At 41.4% G+C, this 19,477-nt stretch overlaps 4 protein-coding genes across 5 annotated transcripts; 2 read left to right on the top strand and 2 right to left on the bottom strand.

The window, feature by feature from the left end:
- Positions 1 to 1,448: 1,448 nt before the first annotated feature.
- si:dkey-19b23.8 (low density lipoprotein receptor adapter protein 1) lies at positions 1,449 to 6,567 on the top strand. 2 transcript variants are annotated; one of them, XM_031289823.2, is made up of 3 exons: positions 1,449 to 1,774; positions 3,453 to 3,985; positions 5,824 to 6,567. In XM_031289823.2, the coding sequence occupies exons 1-3, from the start codon at positions 1,759 to 1,761 to the stop codon at positions 6,112 to 6,114; spliced, it is 840 nt and encodes a 279-aa protein (XP_031145683.2). In that variant the 5' UTR covers positions 1,449 to 1,758; the 3' UTR covers positions 6,115 to 6,567. The 2 variants fall into 2 exon arrangements, with proteins under 2 accessions (XP_031145683.2, XP_031145682.1); XM_031289822.2 differs by having other exon boundaries at positions 1,453 to 1,774; positions 3,453 to 4,184; positions 4,970 to 6,567.
- si:dkey-19b23.7 lies at positions 5,555 to 10,194 on the bottom strand. Its single transcript, XM_031289821.2, has 8 exons — positions 9,691 to 10,194; positions 9,218 to 9,289; positions 9,019 to 9,090; positions 8,695 to 8,894; positions 8,148 to 8,211; positions 7,896 to 8,061; positions 7,414 to 7,611; positions 5,555 to 7,226 (listed from the first exon to the last, which is right to left on the bottom strand). The coding sequence occupies exons 1-8, from the start codon at positions 9,703 to 9,705 to the stop codon at positions 7,102 to 7,104; spliced, it is 912 nt and encodes a 303-aa protein (XP_031145681.1). The 5' UTR covers positions 9,706 to 10,194; the 3' UTR covers positions 5,555 to 7,101.
- Positions 10,195 to 10,310: 116 nt separating this feature from the next.
- On the bottom strand, positions 10,311 to 16,517 carry man2b2 (mannosidase, alpha, class 2B, member 2). The gene is made up of 20 exons (XM_031289819.2): positions 16,392 to 16,517; positions 16,098 to 16,244; positions 15,619 to 15,724; positions 15,352 to 15,524; positions 15,000 to 15,115; positions 14,659 to 14,836; positions 14,311 to 14,509; positions 14,006 to 14,196; positions 13,685 to 13,856; positions 13,367 to 13,503; positions 12,939 to 13,216; positions 12,315 to 12,506; positions 11,977 to 12,220; positions 11,790 to 11,900; positions 11,451 to 11,643; positions 11,217 to 11,363; positions 10,966 to 11,078; positions 10,718 to 10,835; positions 10,480 to 10,613; positions 10,311 to 10,434 (listed from the first exon to the last, which is right to left on the bottom strand). The coding sequence occupies exons 1-19, from the start codon at positions 16,515 to 16,517 to the stop codon at positions 10,510 to 10,512; spliced, it is 3,045 nt and encodes a 1,014-aa protein (XP_031145679.1). The 3' UTR covers positions 10,311 to 10,434; positions 10,480 to 10,509.
- A 118-nt stretch (positions 16,518 to 16,635) lies between these two features.
- Positions 16,636 to 18,149, top strand: smim20 (small integral membrane protein 20). The gene is made up of 3 exons (XM_031289829.2): positions 16,636 to 16,870; positions 17,473 to 17,529; positions 17,942 to 18,149. Exons 1-3 carry the CDS (start codon positions 16,762 to 16,764, stop codon positions 17,983 to 17,985), a joined length of 210 nt encoding a protein of 69 aa, XP_031145689.1. The 5' UTR covers positions 16,636 to 16,761; the 3' UTR covers positions 17,986 to 18,149.
- The last annotated feature ends 1,328 nt before the right edge of the window (positions 18,150 to 19,477 follow it).

Genomic DNA, 19,477 nt, shown 5'->3' with positions numbered 1-19,477 from the left:
ATAATTAGTCAATTAATCAGTTGATTGATTGACAGATAATTAAATAACAACTATGATAATCTGTTAATCATTTAAGTTATTTAAAAAAACAAAAATGTCAACAAATTGTCTTCTCTCACACTTATATCACTGTATAGAGCTACTTATTGGGTTTTGAAATGTTGGACAAAATCAGATGTTTCAAGAATGTCAGCTTGGGAAAACTTTGATGGCTATTTTTCAATATATTCAGTTGTTTTAATAGACCTCAACAGTCCCGCCCCTCCTCCGAGAGACCTTGGGTTCCGGAAGTAAATTTCCCATTAATTTCTCCCATTGATGTTTGGAAAAATCTGTATATAAAGAGTTTTAGACCATGCCTTAGGCTAACCAGCTACGACGTGACTTATAAGCATACAACATATCATTTCGAGTGAAAAAATGAACAGAAAATTCCAAAAAAGTCAAAGGTACAAGACTGTGTACATATTTTCATTATCGAGCTAAGGAACTACTCATCCCATAAACCACTGCGCACCACTGAATAAAGGAAGCTACATTAGTTTAGCTAACAGCTAATTCGGCTAACCGCTAGCTGAGACAGCATGTAATAACTTTAAAAGACCCTCAAAATAAAACCTGAAAATAACCGTTAAAATATATAACAGCTGTTATGTCAGCTGTAGCCTGCTTTACCCAGTGTTTAGTTTGAGTTAACGTTATTTTAGACTGAATCAAGCTGTCAGCTAGCTAGCGAATTAGCTGTTAGCTTCCCGGTGGAGGCTAACGGCAGAAGCGTGGAACAGATCGTGATTCGTGCAGTGTCGTAAATCCTCGTAAAACAGGATTATCATCTTGGGCATGCATGATGGATCGTTTGATTGGATCAGTCAAACATTGTCCAAACCCACAGAAATGTAATTCAAGTTCTAGTGGAGAGCCCAAAAAATACCAAACATGTATACCATACCAAATACCAACAGGCTGAATATTTTGGGGAAATTTTAAATGCTGCACAAGACATCTAGAACATTTTTAATTTTAAGGAACCATAAAAGCCTGGAGTCTTGGGTTTGAATATTTTACTCAGTGTAAACATCATATTTGCTTCAATGAAGAACAAATACAGCATTTACAGTATGCCATAATAATGTCACACAGTTTGAAATGAGTAGATTTTAACTCTTAAACTATGATAAGGGGGAGTGTAAATATGTAGCCTACATAAACAAGGTATGCCATAGGCCTGCAATTCCCTTAAAACACCAATGCCAGTATAAAAACAAAATAATTGTTATATAATTGTTATCCATCCTACCATGTACTGCATATCTCTCTTCTATTGTAAATCGTCACTTCTTTTCCCCTCAGACCTCCCTCTGCTGATACATCAACCAGCCCTCTCACACAATTGCTCGTCCACGTGTGTGACGAGCTCGCGCCTACGCTGTTTTAAAACGGTTGTCCCGCGAGCTCTGATTCACTCAACTCATTCACGTCGAGCAGGGAGGGAACGGAGGGCATGATTCAGTCTGTACATAATCTGTCTCCGTCTGCATACGTCTCGTTTATTTGCGCACGAGGAACACTGAGTTTACGGAAAACCAGTTACCGACAGTGCGCTTAATCGATATATACACACACACAACTATTAATTGACAGTCAAACGGGTTTTGTGTGAACGTGCAGGACAGGAGACTTCCACCTGCCCAGTGTGTTTAAAAAAAAAACATCACGGAACTCTGCGGTTCACCTGAGGCGCACGAGGACATCGTTTGCATGAAACTGTGGCCAGGTAAGACACGTTTTTGAAACGTTCAAAATTATCATTTCATTCATAATGGTAATATCTACTGAGAAATGTACCTGGTTTTCGACTGTGACAGTTTTACGTGACCCTTCGGTGCTCGCCGAACAACTCTTAAATCTGCAAATTTAAAGTTATCTCGCTCATTTCTGAGACGATACGTCGCACAGCACATTTCTTTCCGCTTAAGTAATCGCTATTATATGATGGTTAATTCGGCATACAAGGAAGGAGAACATAACGTGAAGAATACGTGTTTAGAAATAGTTTCATCTCAAGTTCTATCTTGTATGGTGCATCCTGAAATTAACAGATCCTTAATATAACCTGTTAGCTGACATTTGCCTGTACTATATTTGTATGTTTGCATCATATTAAGGATTACGTATGGGGCAAGAATCTCTCCATATGTTCGTTTGTTCTACAGAAAAGTGTTGAAGGTAAATACTGTATAAGCAGAAATGTTCTGTCCACTTCCAAAGGCTCCTTACAAAACGGAATGGACTGTTTGGATGTGACAGCTCTTTGCACATGTCAGATTGAGTATAGTTGTTTATTCAGATCACATTAGAAGTGACGCACATGAATCCTTACCTGGATGTAAATTTTGGTTGTAATTTGTTTGATTTTTTTTTTTTTTTTTTTTTTGCTTAACCTTGTGACCAGGAAAACCAATGTTGTACAGTAATGCAAAGTGTGTGTGTGTGTGTGTGTGTGTGTGTGTGTGTGTGTGTCCAAGTGAAAGTGGTGTACGTTTGTAACCCACACGTGTAACTGTATATGAGCATGCCCTGGGTTGGCCGAGGCTCTAGGTCAACTTGCATCTCTTTTGTGATGTGACAAACTCACAGAAGCATGCCATTGTTTGTAGGAGAAATATTTAGGAGGGGAATGCAAAGCTGTTTCCTGCACAGGGGGTTGATTAACAATGGCTGCCACCTTGGAACAGTCGGTGGTTCTCTCTGCAACTCACTTCTGAGGAGCTAGGATGTTGAAAGAATGGCCAAGAAAAGAGAAAGGGGAAAAAATAAAGTTTAACACAATGGAGAACAGGCAGTTCTGTGGGTTTGTAGGATGGGAGACAATGGGAGGCTAGATGTGGACGTTGTATAAGACTGGAGTTGGCAAGTTCACAGAATTGTCCAGTAACTAAAAGCATGGTGATATGAGTGTTTGTAATACTTGGCACAGGGTTGACTTTGAACATGGCTATGTACCTGGGATAACTTGTGTCACTTTTGTGTGTTACAGTAACCTTTTAATTGATTTTGACATGTTTCCATTCATCAGTGTGTTTGTATGCCTCTTAAGGGTTCACTGCTGTAAGGACAAAGCCCAAACCAGGCTGTAAATATTTAATGACTGGTGTCTGTGGTGAATGAATATTCCTCACATGCCTTCGTAACTGGTCCTGTTTGGTGGCCTTTTGTTTTTCCATGCTGCGGTACAAGTTGTGCTGACTGCATGTTTTGTTTTCCACATCGAGGAGTTGAAAACTATAAAAATGAAGAGTTGCTTTATATTGAGGAGATAACTCAATGTCAAAACAACCCATTTCTAAGAGAAACCCTGTCCTTGACCTTATTTAAATCAGAACAAAGCTTAAAGCATCTGTCCCGCTTAATTATTCCTCTGCTAACTTCACTGTCTTTTTTTAAAATTTCAGATAAAAGCAGTGGATGCAACTGTGCTCCATTTATAGAAGAAAAGTGGAAGAGTGGGAGAGGCTCTGAAGAGGACCAGCTGACCACCGGCAGATACGCCTCAGCTAAAATTTCTTCCAAACCCGGCCTGAAACGTACCATGTCTCTCAGCACATTTCACCTCATGCAGACTCTTAAGAACTCTCCGGCTGCGCTACGTCGCCGCTTTCGCCGCGACCGCACAGAATCATTATCCCACGGCGACCCTCTTTTTAAGGTCCACTACCTGGGCACAGAGAAAATCTTCTCTCTGGATCGAGAGCAGGCCCAGGACGCTATTAGCCGCTTGCTGGAAGGTATTGCAAATGGGAAAAAGCTGAGCAAAGATCACGCCCTGGTGGTGCGCCCAAGGTACGTCGAGGTCAAGGAACTGAGTACAGGTCGGCAGCTAACTAAGACGTACCTGCAGGACATTGCGTACTGTGCCGCGGATGCCAACCGGCCCAATGTCTTTTTGTACATCTGCAAACATCAGGGGCAACAGCTGCAGTGTCGAGTGTTCTGGTGCAGCCGTGCAGAGCGGGCACTAGACATGACGACTTGTCTGGCACATTCTTTCCAGCGGGCACTAAGTGACTTGCAGGACGGCTCGGCCACGCTGCAGCCAGGAGAGGTGAAGGGGAAACGTGGAGAGGAGTCGCCCAAATCTGCCGCCATCTCAAAGAGCTCTACGCTGCCATCCAGTCTGGGAAAAGGTGAGACTTTACAAAACATTTAAATACTTGTTCAGATTTCTTGTCTATTTTAATCAATGCGTTAGTTTACATTTAAAGGGGATTAATTAAAGATGGCTTCGCCACATCAGATCATGTGAATACCACTAGAGTCAGAGGCTGTAGGGATGGCACTTACTGCTACTCTGCTAAGCTAAGCCAATTACCTTTAGCTAGTTAACGTAGTGTTACTTTTTTATTAGATTTACTGCCTTATTTATGTGGCATGATAAACTCAATCACTAAGATGTTTCAGCATTTTTCATTTAGAAGATACACTAAATTAGCTGCCTTGGTTTTCTACTAGACTACGATTTTTCACCCTCAAATTCCAATTGTTTTTTATAGCAAAATAAGTTTAATATTTTTAACAGATGTCAATAAATTGATTTGGCTTAATTTTAATGGAATATGTGGTTGTTGCATTTTGGCTTTGTAAGGCAGAATAGTTCTTTGGTTTACGATTAAAGAACCATTTCCCTGATTCATTATCCTTAGCATACATTCTGCTTTTGCTCTCCAAGCTGTTTAAAAAGATAAGATTGCTTAAGGTGCCATTGCAGCAAGCACATTTAGTGAAAGTAATGAAAACCAAGTGCTGAAGTAGTAAATGAATTACCTCACCAGGACATTTTAGAGTCTCGGTTGACAAACTAGTGAGGCTGGTTGGATGCTACTAATTAACATTTAAACACCAGTGTTCATTTTTCATTTGCAGCTGCCAAGCTAACACCACTGACTCATCACTGACTGCCTTTTCTTTTCAGTTCGCTGGAAGAAGAGGGGCTCTGTGTCCCACAGCCCTCTCAGAGCCATCACGAGAAGAGGATCTGCCTCTGACAGCTGGAACTGAACCCCCGATTTTACCCTTTAAACATGGGACCACATTAACCTGATGACAGCACTGATCGGAGGGAGGGATGAAAACGGGAAGTGGGGAAGTCCATATTTGGATGTATGAGGACTTATGAGATGATGTTGCCATAATCAGTGAGCGTTTTGACTTGTAGGTTTTTGACGCAGCAAAGTTGTCTGTTGACTTTTGCAATTGTGGCGTCTAATGTAGCACAAAATGCTGTTGACGGCTGCCTTTGTTCACCTGCCAACAGCTATGGTAGGACTCGTGACTGGCTGCAAGCCATTTGTGGACCAGACTGGATCATTTTCGGGGGGAGGGGGTGGCTTGTTTGTTTCTAAGTAGTCTACTTGATACTTAAGCCACCGAAGAGTTTGGTCTGTTGGAAAGGGACAATTAAACCAACAATGATAGCAGCTGTTGGCCAAATGATCCACGCATGAAAGTCAAAAACTGGAAAAAGACGACAAGCTTTTTTTTTAAGCCTTCATTTTTTTTTTTTTAATTGAATGGACAAAACCACCCTTTTAATCTATGTTGTGAGAGTTTTGGCCAAGATTACATAGATGTTAAGATAGAGGGGAAAATGCAGTGTTATACAAAGTAAAAATGATTAGTCTGTAAGGAACATAAATGCAGTTAGTAATTTCTGAGCACTTTGTCAAATTTGACATCTGAACACATCAGTTTAATTCCAAATGTCTTACATTTTAAGAGGTCAGTAGCAGCAGCACCTGGATTGTAAATGTAAAAAACAGACCCTAGCAGAACTCCCCTCATCCTGCAAAAACAAAAAACAGATCCTGTCTGTCCACTGCGATTAATTATTTGCATTTATGTGGGATAAACAGACTCAGTCATGACTTGCGGGTTTGTTTGTGTCCGAACACTGGGAACGCTGTGTTCCCATGTGAAGCCTTTGTGTGGAATGCGCAGCCATGCACCTGCATTCCAATAGGAGGGGGGGGGGGGGGGGGGGGGGGGGGTTGTGAAATGCCCAACCATGACTTTGCATTTGGAGGAGCCTCATCAGTAGATGCTACAATGTGCTTGTAATGCTAAGCCCTCGACTTGTTCACATTACCAAAGCCATGAAAAGGTGCCTTAACTACCTAAGTTAAAGTGACGATTATAGGCATTGATATGTGCAGTATTGCATAACGTGCTCTCATGATGGTGATTTCTGTCTTATGGTTTACAAATGAGAGACTTGAGGATTAGTGGTACACCCTGAGGCTACCTTCATTTTCATTTTGTGTTTTCTGACCAAAACTAAGCTAGCAATGTTGCCCTTTTTTTTTTTTTTTTTTTTTTAAAACAGTAAAGACGTTTTTGACTGATGTGCCACAAGGTTTTTATCAGATAATTTTAACATTTTGTACTCGTGATGTATTGTAATTACAAACGGCGCAGCCCCGATCTCAGAAAAGGGGTTTAAAGTGCCTGCTTTATTTTATTGTAAATATTTAATTATGTATTTTATGAAATATTAAAACCTTTTATACAACACTTGTTTGTCTACACGCTTTTTCATTCTGCTGTAATTTTCAAGAAGACACATATTTAACCAGCTTTAACTTCTGCAGCTTTGACCCTGACAAATTATTCTGTTTCACTCAACTTGTCAAAATGTTATATTTGGCCTGAAGCTGTTAAGAGTGTTTGTGGGAGAGCAGGATTGAAGAGTTTGGGGGTGGCAGGGCAAAACATTCAGAGAGGTCCTGGGATGTTTACTCTCAGTCATGTGAGTAATTTCCCAGGGTTATTTCTCCAGTGTTGTCACATTTTCAAAAACTCATACATGTGACCACTGTTCAACTGTAGTAAATATACAGATACATCTCCAACTGGACTGTGTAGCCTTAAAAGAAATAGATTTGTACATTGTGTACTGTATGCAATACAAAAGCAACAAGATAAAGTGACTAAATACAGTCATTCTTATGACATTTCACACATTTAAACCTATTTTCTTTTTTCTACAAGAAGTCAGTAAAAGTACGATGTCTCATCTGGATGTGAATCAAATAGGAACAATTAAAGTCACTCCTCTCCAGAAGAGTCCTGCACTGTGGGACTACCGGCCAACCCCGAGCTCTCCCTGTGTCGCTGTAACTCCAACAGGGACTGGACGTGAAGACGCCTCAGAGGCTTTACCTCCTCGACCACTGAAAGGAGAAACCTAATGTCAAAAACCGTCACTGAATCATGAATTCTGAATTCAAATGTGGAAGGGCTATACGTTGGATTTCTTTGTAATGTAGCTAAACAGCATCACCTGCTGGTCTCAATAATAATCATAATAATAGTGATGTACTGTGCTGTACTTCTCTATGACTTTCTAAGATTTCCTACCTTTGTCATAGTTCAACTCGTCCCGGTTTCTGTAAACCACGTACATCTCCAGGAAGTTGAGGAGAGCGCCTGTGACGAGGAAGCGGTCAGGGAGGGGAAGACTTTTGATGTAACGCATGTCCAGGGCGAAGGGGTTGGAGGGAGACGGAACGGTGCACAGACACACCAGCTCACTGATGACGTCCCACACGCGGATCCCTAAAAGAAATCAACAATAACACAACAGAAAACACAAGACAGAAATGCAATTTTCTTTTTTTTTTAATTGTACTGAGCGTTTGTAAAAGTCTAGCAGAGTATAGTAATGTTGAAGCACCTAGAGTTTTTTCCACACACCTAATCCACAACAAACAGTCTCTATGAAGGGTAAACTCAAGCAAAGACATCTGTGTCTGATTTAACTCATGGAAAGTGTAATAATTAAATCTGTGCTGTGAAACAATAGCTCTTTCATGTTTGGATTCCTCACATTGTTTCCATACCTCCCGTCTGCCAGTCTGCGATGGACTTGAGTTTCATGGGCGTGTCCTTAACCATCGAATCGGTTCCTCCGATGTTGACCAGGCGCTCGTGATTAGAGCGTATCCAGGCGTAGGGGCGTCCGTACTTGACGTAGCCGGCCAGTAAAAACAGAGTGCAATTCACCTCCTGTTGAGGGACAAAGTCGAGGCCATGAGACTTGAATGAGCAAGTTAGTGGTTGGAAGAGTAAGACTGGCCGAAGGTAGCACTTACAGGCACGGCTATCTCTCTTTCACTGGGAGAGGCTGGGAGGAGATGCTCCTCACTGCTGGGGTCCCTGAGGAGAGAGGTCAACCAATGTGTTTGTGTCTAAAGTCTGCCAGCAAGACAATAGATGGACATTAAAAACACCCTGCTTGTTTTTTTCAATCTCAATCTAATTTACAATCCTCTATAAAATTGAGAAAATCTGAAAATCCTTACATTGAAGAAGCTGTAATGACTTTGTTTCTCGCTTTTTTTCCCCAGCACTTTAGTGACATATTTATTCAAAATGGAACCATTCTGCTTGTCATGCAAGACGGGCAACATTAGCCAATTCTAAGCTACATAATTGCTGTTTCAAAGCATCATTATAGTGAGTATTTTGTTTTGTACAAAACTAACCAACCAATGGATGTCAACATGCTACTTTATCAAACTGTTTCCCAATTTCAGATTTGAAAACATTACAAATATGTCACAATCACCATGAGCTTTCCCTGAAACTAAACACATATACATGTTTCTATTTCCAGACACACAACATGGCATCAATCACCTGACAGTCTGTGGCTGTGTCTTGGTGTGTGTGTGCAACGGAGGGTCTTGTGAGCCTGGAGGCTCCCCAGGCAGGGGAGAGCTGCTCCGGCTGTCCAGGCTGGGGGAGCTACTGCTGGGGGAGACGTCGCTGCTGTTACAGCTGCTGGTGGAGGAGTGGGAGGAGGCTCTGGAGACCACAAACCCTGGGGAACGCCAACCCTGCAGGACAGGACAGGTAGGGGGGGGACAGGGTCATTCCTGCAGTCACTGATGATGATAAACACAATCAATAGGACTATATGTAAGTGAGATGTACTGTATGTGCTTTTCTACAGAAACTAACCAGATCCTCATTAACGACTGTCAACAGCAATTCCTCTTTCCCTCTTAGCCAAGGCTGGAAGTATTTAAAGCCCTGCAACACAAACAAGATTATTTGCAAGAAATAGTTGTGACCATGTTAAGTGTGTGTGTGTGTGTGTGTGTGTGTGTGTGTGTGTGTGTGTGTGTGTGTGTGTGATCATCTCTGTGCATTCACTAACCTGTAATGATCCAAGTAAGGCCAGGTCACTTAGAAATCGCTGCAGTTTCCTCCTCTGCTCCCTCTCTCGTTTCTACATCACACACACACACACACACACACACACACACACACACACACACACACACACACACACACAGACACAGTCACAGAGGATGTAAAAGGCAAGATACACATTAGCTAATTATACTAAAGCTTCATTTTTCTCAATTCTGATATAAAAATGCTTAGATCAGCCCCTCCCAGTCTAGTCTCCTAGCAACACATGCAACGCCTCCTCAGTCCTCACAGCATCCAGCATCTTGACAATAAAAACGTTATATTAAACGATGCACAAGGACAATGCAGAAATTTAGTGTAAAAGGTGACATTACATGCAACAAAATGCATCAGGCCGACTCGCTTTAAATAGCAATCCTAATTCAAAATCCTGCAGCTGATAAAAGAGCACATTATGAAGGAAAGAGAACTCACACTGCCGCTGCTCATCTTGTACCAAATTGCAAACGACGTCGTCTCCTTCACATGCGATAATGGCGTGCTATACGCAAATACTAAAACCTTACATTGTGCTGAATTATTTTCCTGGTCAGCTGCTATGGTGCTACACAGACAGACCGAGCCGAGGTTTTGTTCTCCTCGGGTGTTGTCTTTTTGATGTTCACTGTCGCAGCATGAAGTTGGTTTGGTTATGGGGATGTGACGCCCCTAGCGGCCATGTTGGATGACTACCATTCAGAGTTTATTAAATCTGCAATAGGCCTACCACTCAAAATCTGACAGCAAAAATTTTTGTTTGTTTGTCTGTTGCAAAGCAGCAAAATATAATTTACATGTAAAGGTCCCATGTTGTAAAAAGTGACATTTCCATGTCTTTTATAATTATAAAGCAGATCGAGGTGCTATAATACTGTTACAGTATCAAAACGCTCAATCCACGGAGAAATGCACACGCCATTTTTTGGTCTACATATCCCTGCCTCTGCTGAATTATTTTTATCCCTGGTGGGGACAAAATGCCCCCCCCCCAAAAATAATAATATGGTGTTGGTTGGCCAGTGTTAGTGAAGTCAGACATCAGAACAAACATGACAAAAAAGAATCATTTTATTTAGTGCGAGTCAACAGGGAGTCAAAAAAAGAATGTGCACACCTAATCAACACATCGGTGCTTCTCAACAAATTGATGTAATATGCAAAAAGAGCATTAATTAACAGTGTAGCAAAAAAATCTTTAAAAGCATTGTCATATTATTTCTAAAGATTGGCTGTCTTCACAGAAGACAGTTCAACCTAAAAGTTCCTGGAGGCAAAGTGAATGAAGAAGGTCCTGATCTCTTTGGGTGAGATGGTCACAGTGAAAGCTTCATCTCCACAACTCCAACACCTTTTGTTGTCTGAGAGAAAACAAAACAAGGTATGTAAAAAGGATGAGGAAACTAGTATTTCATAAAATGTACATCAGAATGTTTGCCAGTGCCAAAAACAAAGTAGTTCTCACTTGTTTCTAAGGTATCTGCAGTCCTCCACTTCCACCTCTGCAGACTGGTGATATTCCAGGTTCCTGTGAGAGAACGCTCCTCCAGCACTTCTACTTCCCCTATGCCCTGCAGAACATCCTGTTCACACAGGACCGTTGACCATTAAAAAAAGATTATTTCAATTCTTTTTTGAAATTATCGCAATGCAAGGCTTTCCTCTTACAATACGGTGACATTATTATGTAGAAATTAAGTATTTTTGTTGCACCTTCAAGTTTATGGTGACTGGCTTCGAAAGCTCGGGGTCTTCTCCCTCTTCAAAGAGATGCATGATTCTCAACAGGACCCGATCGTAGTCTGGCTCTGAGTGCAAGTCCTTACCTAGATGCAAGTCATACAAAAAAATTTACACTTTTCAGAATTTAATTCCCAGGATGAAGAAAAAGGTCTATCAATTTGCCTGAGAAAAATCAGCGAGGACTTTAAAAACTGCACAATATAACCACCAGTTTTTCGGACCTGAGTGAATGTGGCTGAGGTGAACATCATGATCAGAGCTGTAGTTCCATCCAGGAATACTGAGGCTGAGCAGGTGGAGGTTGGGTGGCAGGACCACTGAACGCACAGGAGACCTTCCTCTAGGTTTCTCCACCTGCCAGGGTCTCTCTGGGTGTGCAAGAGGAAAAAAAAAAAATTGTAACTGCTACAAACGAAAGAAAAAAATAATAGTTTCTGATGTCATGCAGCCCTCACGTGGTTGGTCTATGGGCATGATGACAGGTCTGTGCTGCAGCTCTATTGCCTCCCTCTGGTAGAGCTTGGAGGTGGCACTGATGGAGCCCAGCATCATCCACAGGGTGGGCTTTATGACCGAGCTGTCGTTGAGGGTCAGGTTGTAGCCGAGGTTCCAGGGTAAGTTGTTCCAAAGACGACGATGGAGCATGACCTGAGGGGGGGGGCAGGGGGACACAGGATGTTAACGTGTGTTTCTGTTTGTGATTGAACACCAACTGAAAAGGAGTTTATATATATATATATATATATATATATATATATATATATATATATATATATATATATATATATATTTACCTCTAGTTGTCCGTTAGCTTGGCTGGACACACCGTGGGCTCTGTCGCTGACAAGCACCAGTCTGCTGCAGTCATCCTCAATGTAGGCTGCCCGAACCATGGGGAAGTAGTTCTGCAAAATGCACATTATATATGGATTATTCTACATTCTCCAGTATTCTAATAATACCAGTTTTCTTTTGACTTACTCTTGCTAAAGTGTTATTAGTGAAATTCCTGTATGTCCTCTGCATCATCTGATAGCCATTGTCATCTGTGTACAGGGTCCGGTTGTTCTTTAAGGAGGAGCTGGTTCTGAGGATGACTTCTGTGTTGAGATGGAGGGGACCCAGTGAATAGGTCTGCTCCAGCCTATGACACTGCAGTCTGCTCCCAAAGCATTCTGGGACCCGTGTGGTGATGGAGTAGGTGTAGTCTTTATCACTTTCCTCTCTAAAAGATTCAATATATCAAAGTGTAAAATGTAAGAGTGAATGTCACATTTAGGGTTCATTTTACTGCACTACAACCGGTTCATTTTACCCACCTGTAGAAGTGCTGCCTGATCTCAGTCACAATCTTCCCGGGGATAATCTCCATTTCCACAGCCTTGTAGGCCCGCACAGCAGAACCGTTAGCGCTGAAGATGTAGTTATCAGAGATGGGCCCTGCTTTTACATCTCCGTTTGTGTGGTATTCCCAGAAATCCTGAGTCATCCTCACGGTCATTTTACCTTGACTGTCAAGAATGACATAGAGATCAAAGGGTTACACTGGCATTCGGGGAAAGCTTTTTTTTTTTTCGAGCCACAAGTTGGATTGACAAGTGATGAATGGAACTAAAAAATATTTTCACTATGGAATTATCTGCTGATTATTTTATTGATTAACTCGTTAATCTTATGGTCTTTAAAGTGTCCGAAAATATTAAATAATGGCCATCGCAATTTCTAAAAGTGTGGATTTTCAAATTGCTTTTTTTGCCCAAAGGTAAAGAAATCCAAATGTGTTTAGTTTAGTGTCTAAGAGACATTTGAGAAGCTTGAACCAGTGATTTTTGCTTAAATATGACTTGTCATCTGTAAACGGTACTCTAACTACTCCCTATGTTTAGTGAAAATACTACCTAAATATATCTGCATGGGGTTCAACATAATCTGTACAATCTTACAGATTAGTGATGCTGTGCAGTAGATTCGTATCCTGGTCAAACATCAGCTTGTAACATTCATTCAGAACAGGCAGGAGCCTCCTCCCTGTTTTCAACCAGTCCCGGATGTTCCGTCTCTCGAACAAAACCCCTTTAGCTTTATAAGTCCGGCCACACTTGGACCTCCCAGAGCAAAGCTTCTCAGAGAACTTAATCAGGTATTTCCTGTGCTGAAGGCCTCCAAGTTCCACCATGATGAAAAGATCGTAGGTCACACTGGAATGTGCGGACTTCTGGATCTGTAAAAGACAGAAGAAGATGATTTACCATTTCTCACATTTCCTGTAACTGCCTCATGTAACTACAGTTCAGCAAAAGTTACATAGTTCGTCTTTAAAGACATCATTTGTTACTGTCAGTTTTCAGAAAAAAACAACAACAACAACCACCTGTGCAGGCACCGGTTGTCCATCATCATCAAAGACGGCCGCAGTGGGGAAGGTTACAGTGACGTTGATGATAGTGGTGGTGTTCCAAGCTAATGGGTTGTAAGCGATGACATGTTGCTCCAAAGCCTGATGAACACCTGGCATGAGGAGATTAAGGACTCATTTATATATATATATATATATATATATATATATATATATATACACACACATACATACATACATACATACATACACACACACACACCCCTTGTTAGCTTTTAGATCAAAGCACATATGATAGCCTGCTAATGTAAGCTGCAGTCCCCTTACAAACACCTTTTCTGTGGGAGCGGCTGCCAAGGATGCTGGGTATGTTGAGGTTGTGCGGCAGCAGGAAGAGTGCAGCCAGAAGCTCATCCACTCCCATCGAGGCCTGCATGAGATGCTGCAGGTACATGTCTGCCACTGTGGGAGACTCCGTGCCAGTGATGCCATCATGGTGCTGGACCTAAATACACACAGTGCATTTCAGGTGTTAAATTGGCTTGATTACAAACCAGTTTAATTTTGTAATCTTTATCATGTGTTTGAATATTAGCAGACAATATCTACTAGCTTTATTTTCTGATTAAGGAGTAAAATATTTTGACAAATTACCTCTGAGACAGCCCAGCGAAGCGCCCTGAGTTTATCCAGGGCCCAGTCTTTAGCTACAGGTCCGTCAGGGAAGCTGATTCGGTACCGGGTGAAAAGAGTCTCTGCTGCCTGCAGCTGGGAGCTGGCCTGTCGTGCCACTCCTTTCAGAACATTTCTGGAGGCGTAAAACCCTGTCCACGCCTGGTGCGGTTCTAAGAAATAAATTGGCCACAGTAGATGATTTCAACAAGAAAAATTGTGTTTCTTTGTCCTTTCATATGAAGTAGGTGATGCTTTGTTTTATGTTTTAGAATACAGATTCTCACCAGTGGAATATGGCAGAAAATCTTCACTCCCACGGAGCTCCCAGACAAGATCTGATTGGTAGATGGCTTGGAAGTATTCACTAAGAGTAGCATACTGGACTGTCACCCCAAACTCTTTGCTGTTCTGGTTGATGTACTTCATTAGAGGATCCATGTTGTTGAACTGGACAGATGAGTTGTAGAACTGTTTGTCACAGCCCTGAAACACGAGGATAGTGCAGGAGATTTTAGTTACGCGTTTATCTACTAGAGAACAAAAAAGCAAGGGTTTGTGAAGTTATTACAATAACTTTAAAAACTGATGCTTTGACATTAAATAAAAAGGATCACACGTTTCTATTTACTCACCCATGGCCAGAGCACATGGTTCGTCCTAAACCACGCAGCCCTCTGCTTGATGTTCTCCACCATAGTCTTGGCGTAGGCTTGTACTGTCTCCTTGGTGACGGGCAGGCTCATGTTAGGGTAAACTCCGTTTTTAGGGGGGTCAGGGAACATGGCAACTCCATTCCAATAGAAACCAGAGCTGAGACGTAAGAACATGTTTCCATTTGATGAAAAAACTCTTCCAAAAATGAAAAAATTTTGCTAAATTTATGGATATGGGATAATGGTGATATTAAACTGAATAGGTCAAGAGTTCAAGGCATTTCTGTCTGTTACCAATAAAAGGTCTAAACATGGACTACCTGTTGGAGAATGGCAGTTGGGATGGGGTGCAATAGCTAAACTGGTCCATAGTGTGAGTGAAGATCTGATGCTTCTCTTTTAGAGAGGGAGAACCTCTCCATACAAACTGTAGTTTCTGTACCAAAAAAAATAGAGAAACAACATGCTGTTACTATTATGTAACATTTCAAGGTTAGATTGACAATGCCAGTTTCTTTTTCTGATGAAAGTGTATAAGAACAGCTCCCAAAGAAATGTGTTCTTTGGCTTGTCAACCTGATCTGTGGTGACGTTTGTACAATTTGGGAATTTTTAAAACAGTATTCCCTTCACTGATGGCAGTAGTGTTTGGACTGAAGCATCAACTAATACCTTGTTTTTCTGCATGGCGTCTTTGAGGTCGTAGTCAATGCGGGAGATGAGGTGGGCATTGAACCCAGCCAGGGCAAAGAGGACTGGCGTGGTCGCAGAGGCTCCAAATGGATCCACGTGCCATGAAAACTGAGGACGCACCCCGAACGTCTCGTAGAGAAAACCATGACCCTCTGAGAAAGCACAGAGAAAAACAAAGTCTACTACATACCTCATTCTCTCAGTCTCAAACTGACATTTACAGGGGCAGGAAATGTGTTGCACTACCTGTCATTTGTAGTATCTCATCGTCTAGATCAGTTACAGCCTCGTCGTGCATCACTTGGCCCCCAATGATGAACTCAAGTCGACCCTCTTTTACAAGCTGTCGTACCTAGAAAGTCAACCAAGCCATATAACATGTTAAATTATAGTTACTGTGTATTTAAAGGGTCACTCCAACAATTTGAGGCCGACTTAGCCTGTAAAAACAGCAACTAAAATCAGGATATCTTGGCCTCAGATGTACTCTTTTTGTAATATGTTTCTTGCAAGTGCCCACACTTTATGAAAGTGCAATACAGGAGTATCCCTTTAAGAGAATGTATCTTGTGAGCAATGTATAATCCAAAGAAAAAATCCTCGTATGTGTCCTCATACCTGGCAAATAAAGCTGATTCTGATTCTGATTGTAGTAGGTCATTTATCGAAACTACCTTGCGTTATTTTATGTCAGTACGGAGTACTGACCCATCATGTGTCCTTACTTGTTTCTTATGGGAGTCTGTGGCCACAGTATCCCACCACAGTCGAAAGAACTCCTGCTCCACAGCGATGAACCTGCGGTCTGCAGCCTTTGACAGCTCCTCAGTCACAGTGGTGTACACATTGGCTGCATAGGCGTGCATGCTCTCCTAGGGAGAATACACACTCATTTGCATGATGTAAAATGAAAAATACACACACTCAATGATTCGGTGACAGGCAACTGTTAAACAACAGGCTGTACACAATGATTGTAAAGTTTGAAACCTTATAAAGAACAAGGTGACAGAACCTACCTGAATAGTGTACACCCAGCCAACATCCATGTGACTGTGAGGAATTACAAATGTTTGAATTGGCTTGTTTTCTTCTGCTGAGTAACAGCAGCAAAGAAAAAACACAACAACGACTGAAAATCTCATCTTTTTTTTAGCCCGTCAAGAGAATCGTTAAATAACTTCTCAAATCATCTTCACCCAGACTTCCTTATTATTGTTGTGCTGCAGCATGTGACTACTTCAGTACGGAAGCTCAGAAGAACCAAACATAAGAACCAAACTACCTTGACGCCGCCAGCCGCTTTTGTTGACGCGTGTGACCTTTTACACCGGAAACATTTTATGTAAACACTGCGTTTACTTGGAGGTGAGCCGATGCAGAAATAAAATGTCAAAAAACAAGAGAATAGCGTTGGTATTTGGAGGCTTTGTAACGGCTGTTGCCGTTGCGTTTTACCCCATATTTTTCTACCCGCTCACGCATAAAGACGAGTACAGTAAGTAACAGCTTTGCTAACATTTCAGTTACACTATCAGACAGTTTACTAATGTCATTTAGCATGTTGCTGCGTTTAAATATGTTGTGCTAATTCTTTCCTATTGCAGCTGTCTAATTGTTGCTTTTCTTGGCAAAGGGGCAATATACTTTAATCTACATGAACTGTTTAGCTAAATATGGCCAAAGTCAAAAGTGCCATCCACCTCGACTTGCAAGCAAGCACGTTTTAACTGGACACCCAGAGGTTTCCCTTCCACTTTTCCAAAACCATAAACATGTAGTTAAACCAACTAAGACAAAGATAGAGCGGTGCCAGGAAAATCCATTCAGTTAAATAGTTGTGGTTCCACTGTGTTTCTTTGTACAGCCGATTCAGTTATTGGACAGTCTTTAATCTGAGCCAGTTCTGGCCAACACAGATGGAAAGCTCCAGTCAGGACATGCAGTAGAATAATGTGGATACACTTCTTCCAATGTTACTAACAGTGCAGACCAAAAAAAAAGCAAAAATGCTTTAATGTGAAAAATCTTGTTCATGACAGTGATTTTTTTACCACTTACATCTTCTGACAATACTGTACTCTCTTCTCTCTTTGCTAGGAGATGTCCAGAAGATGAACCGGGCAGGTGTGAACCAGGCAGATGTTCAACCCGTAGGTAAGAGCACATAGTAGATTTATGTACTAAGTGTCAGTTACTGGTATACTTTACAACGATTTATCATGTCTGTAATACACAGATTGACTGGCTCAATGCAGTGCTATATTTCCTTTTTATTTTTTGTCTAGCGCAGTTCTTGCCAGCATATCTTGTTTGTTTTACTTAGGGAGCACCAGATGTAAGTAGTTTACAATATCAAGACAATATTAATAATCAGCTACAGTACTTCAAGTACGTTAAATGGAAATCTGATTTAATTGCACATACAGTTGAAACAAGTGTAGAAAAGAGGAGTTACCACTCTATTATGTGTAATTCAGTGCCTTAACAGTGGTGTAATGTGGCAGTTACATACATGCTGACACTGTTTATTTTGTTCCATCTTCATTTTTTTTTTTTTTATCTAAAGGGGTGAAGATATGGTCTGATCCATTCAAGCCTGCAGGCAAATGACGACCAATGACAGCTAACCTTTCACTAATTCCACTGATGCTGATGAAGACTTTGAACGGAGAACGGCTGTTTGATGAGTGCTTGGTGTGCGCGTGAGTGAATGCTTTTGGATGTTAAGTGATTCCTTAAATCTTACGAATAAAGTTTAAAGCTCTTATAACTAAGTGTTTATTCTTTGAATTACTTGTTAATATAATATTTGCTTTAATGGGTAATGTGTTGTGATGACAGACAGAAAACAAAAATCTGTCTGTGATGGAGACTACACAAGTAGCATAAGGTTTACTTTCTACCACAGTTCACTAACAGAAAATGCAAGACTAGGTGCTGCTAGTTTCTTTTCTTTTTTTGTCCACAAGGGGGGGGCCCATGCCTATCTGTTGCTCTGTCACTGGACTGTGTAATGTTTTGTTTGTGCATCATCGATATTTTGGAAAACCTTTTTTTATTTTATTTTCATAAGCCTTGCTCTGGTATGCAGCCTGTAGGAAATCATAATCAAATGCAGTGGTTTGTTTACCGATCCTATTCACAAGAATCTCTTTTGACATTTTATTTTGATTTAGTTGATATAAAAGTCATAAAAACGGTTCAGCAGATGAGGGACAATGTCCACTAATGTGCAGTATCATCTTCCAAAATGGAAAAGGTAGAGACAGAGTTATCCCAGGACACATCACTCTGTATTATCCTCTCACTGTCACAGACGGGGTTTAACTGTTTCTCTGCTGTTTAAATGGAATGTTACTCTCGCTGTGTTTTGCCCATAGGCTGAAAAGACAGGTCGTCTTGTTCAAAATCCTCCTCGATGTGATCCAGACTCCCTTTACAAATCCATGTGTGCTGTAAAAGCAGTGAATTCCAAAACTAAATTTTTTTTTCCCCTGTACTTTTGTGGTTTCCTGACATTGACCAGCATCCCCTTTCAGAGTTTGGTCCATCAAAGTCCTTTTGGAGGAAAGATAGATTAAGAAAGAACTAAAGCATGTGTTTATGGTCCTTCAGAGATGGTGCATTTTTAAAGTTTCCCTTAAATCTTTCACAGTCCCCTGATGTAGCCTGTACTTTCGGACATTTAGGACCGTTCGTGAGGCCTGCTGCCAGCAAAACTGACTGCACGGGCCAGGAGCGGCCACTCTCCCTCTCAACCCCCCAATCAACAAGCCCCATTGTTTATGAGAGGTTGTTATTGTTGGGCAGCATTCAGAAACAAGAGAAAACTCAAGGGGCCGGCTGTGCAGAGGCGTCCAAAGTAAAGAAAGCAAGGGGTGAGGGGGTGGTTAAGGAAAAACGAAAAGCAGAAATTCCTCTCATTCCCCGCTGGTGTTTTCCAGATTCCTCAAGCGACAGCTTCTCGGCTGTGTGAGTGAAGTAAGCAACCAGAGGGGAAATTGAAGCGAACGGCGAGAGGAAGAGAACCACATTCTTGAGGGGACGCGTCACCTACACACAGAATAGAGAGACACTCAATATCTGTTACTTCGCCTGGCAA

The sequence above is a fragment of the Sander lucioperca genome, chromosome 17 (genome assembly GCF_008315115.2).
Source record: "Sander lucioperca isolate FBNREF2018 chromosome 17, SLUC_FBN_1.2, whole genome shotgun sequence".
NCBI lineage: Eukaryota > Metazoa > Chordata > Actinopteri > Perciformes > Percidae > Sander > Sander lucioperca.
The sequence above is the reverse complement of the archived record's forward strand: the minus strand, read 5'-3'. Positions and strand labels throughout refer to the sequence as shown.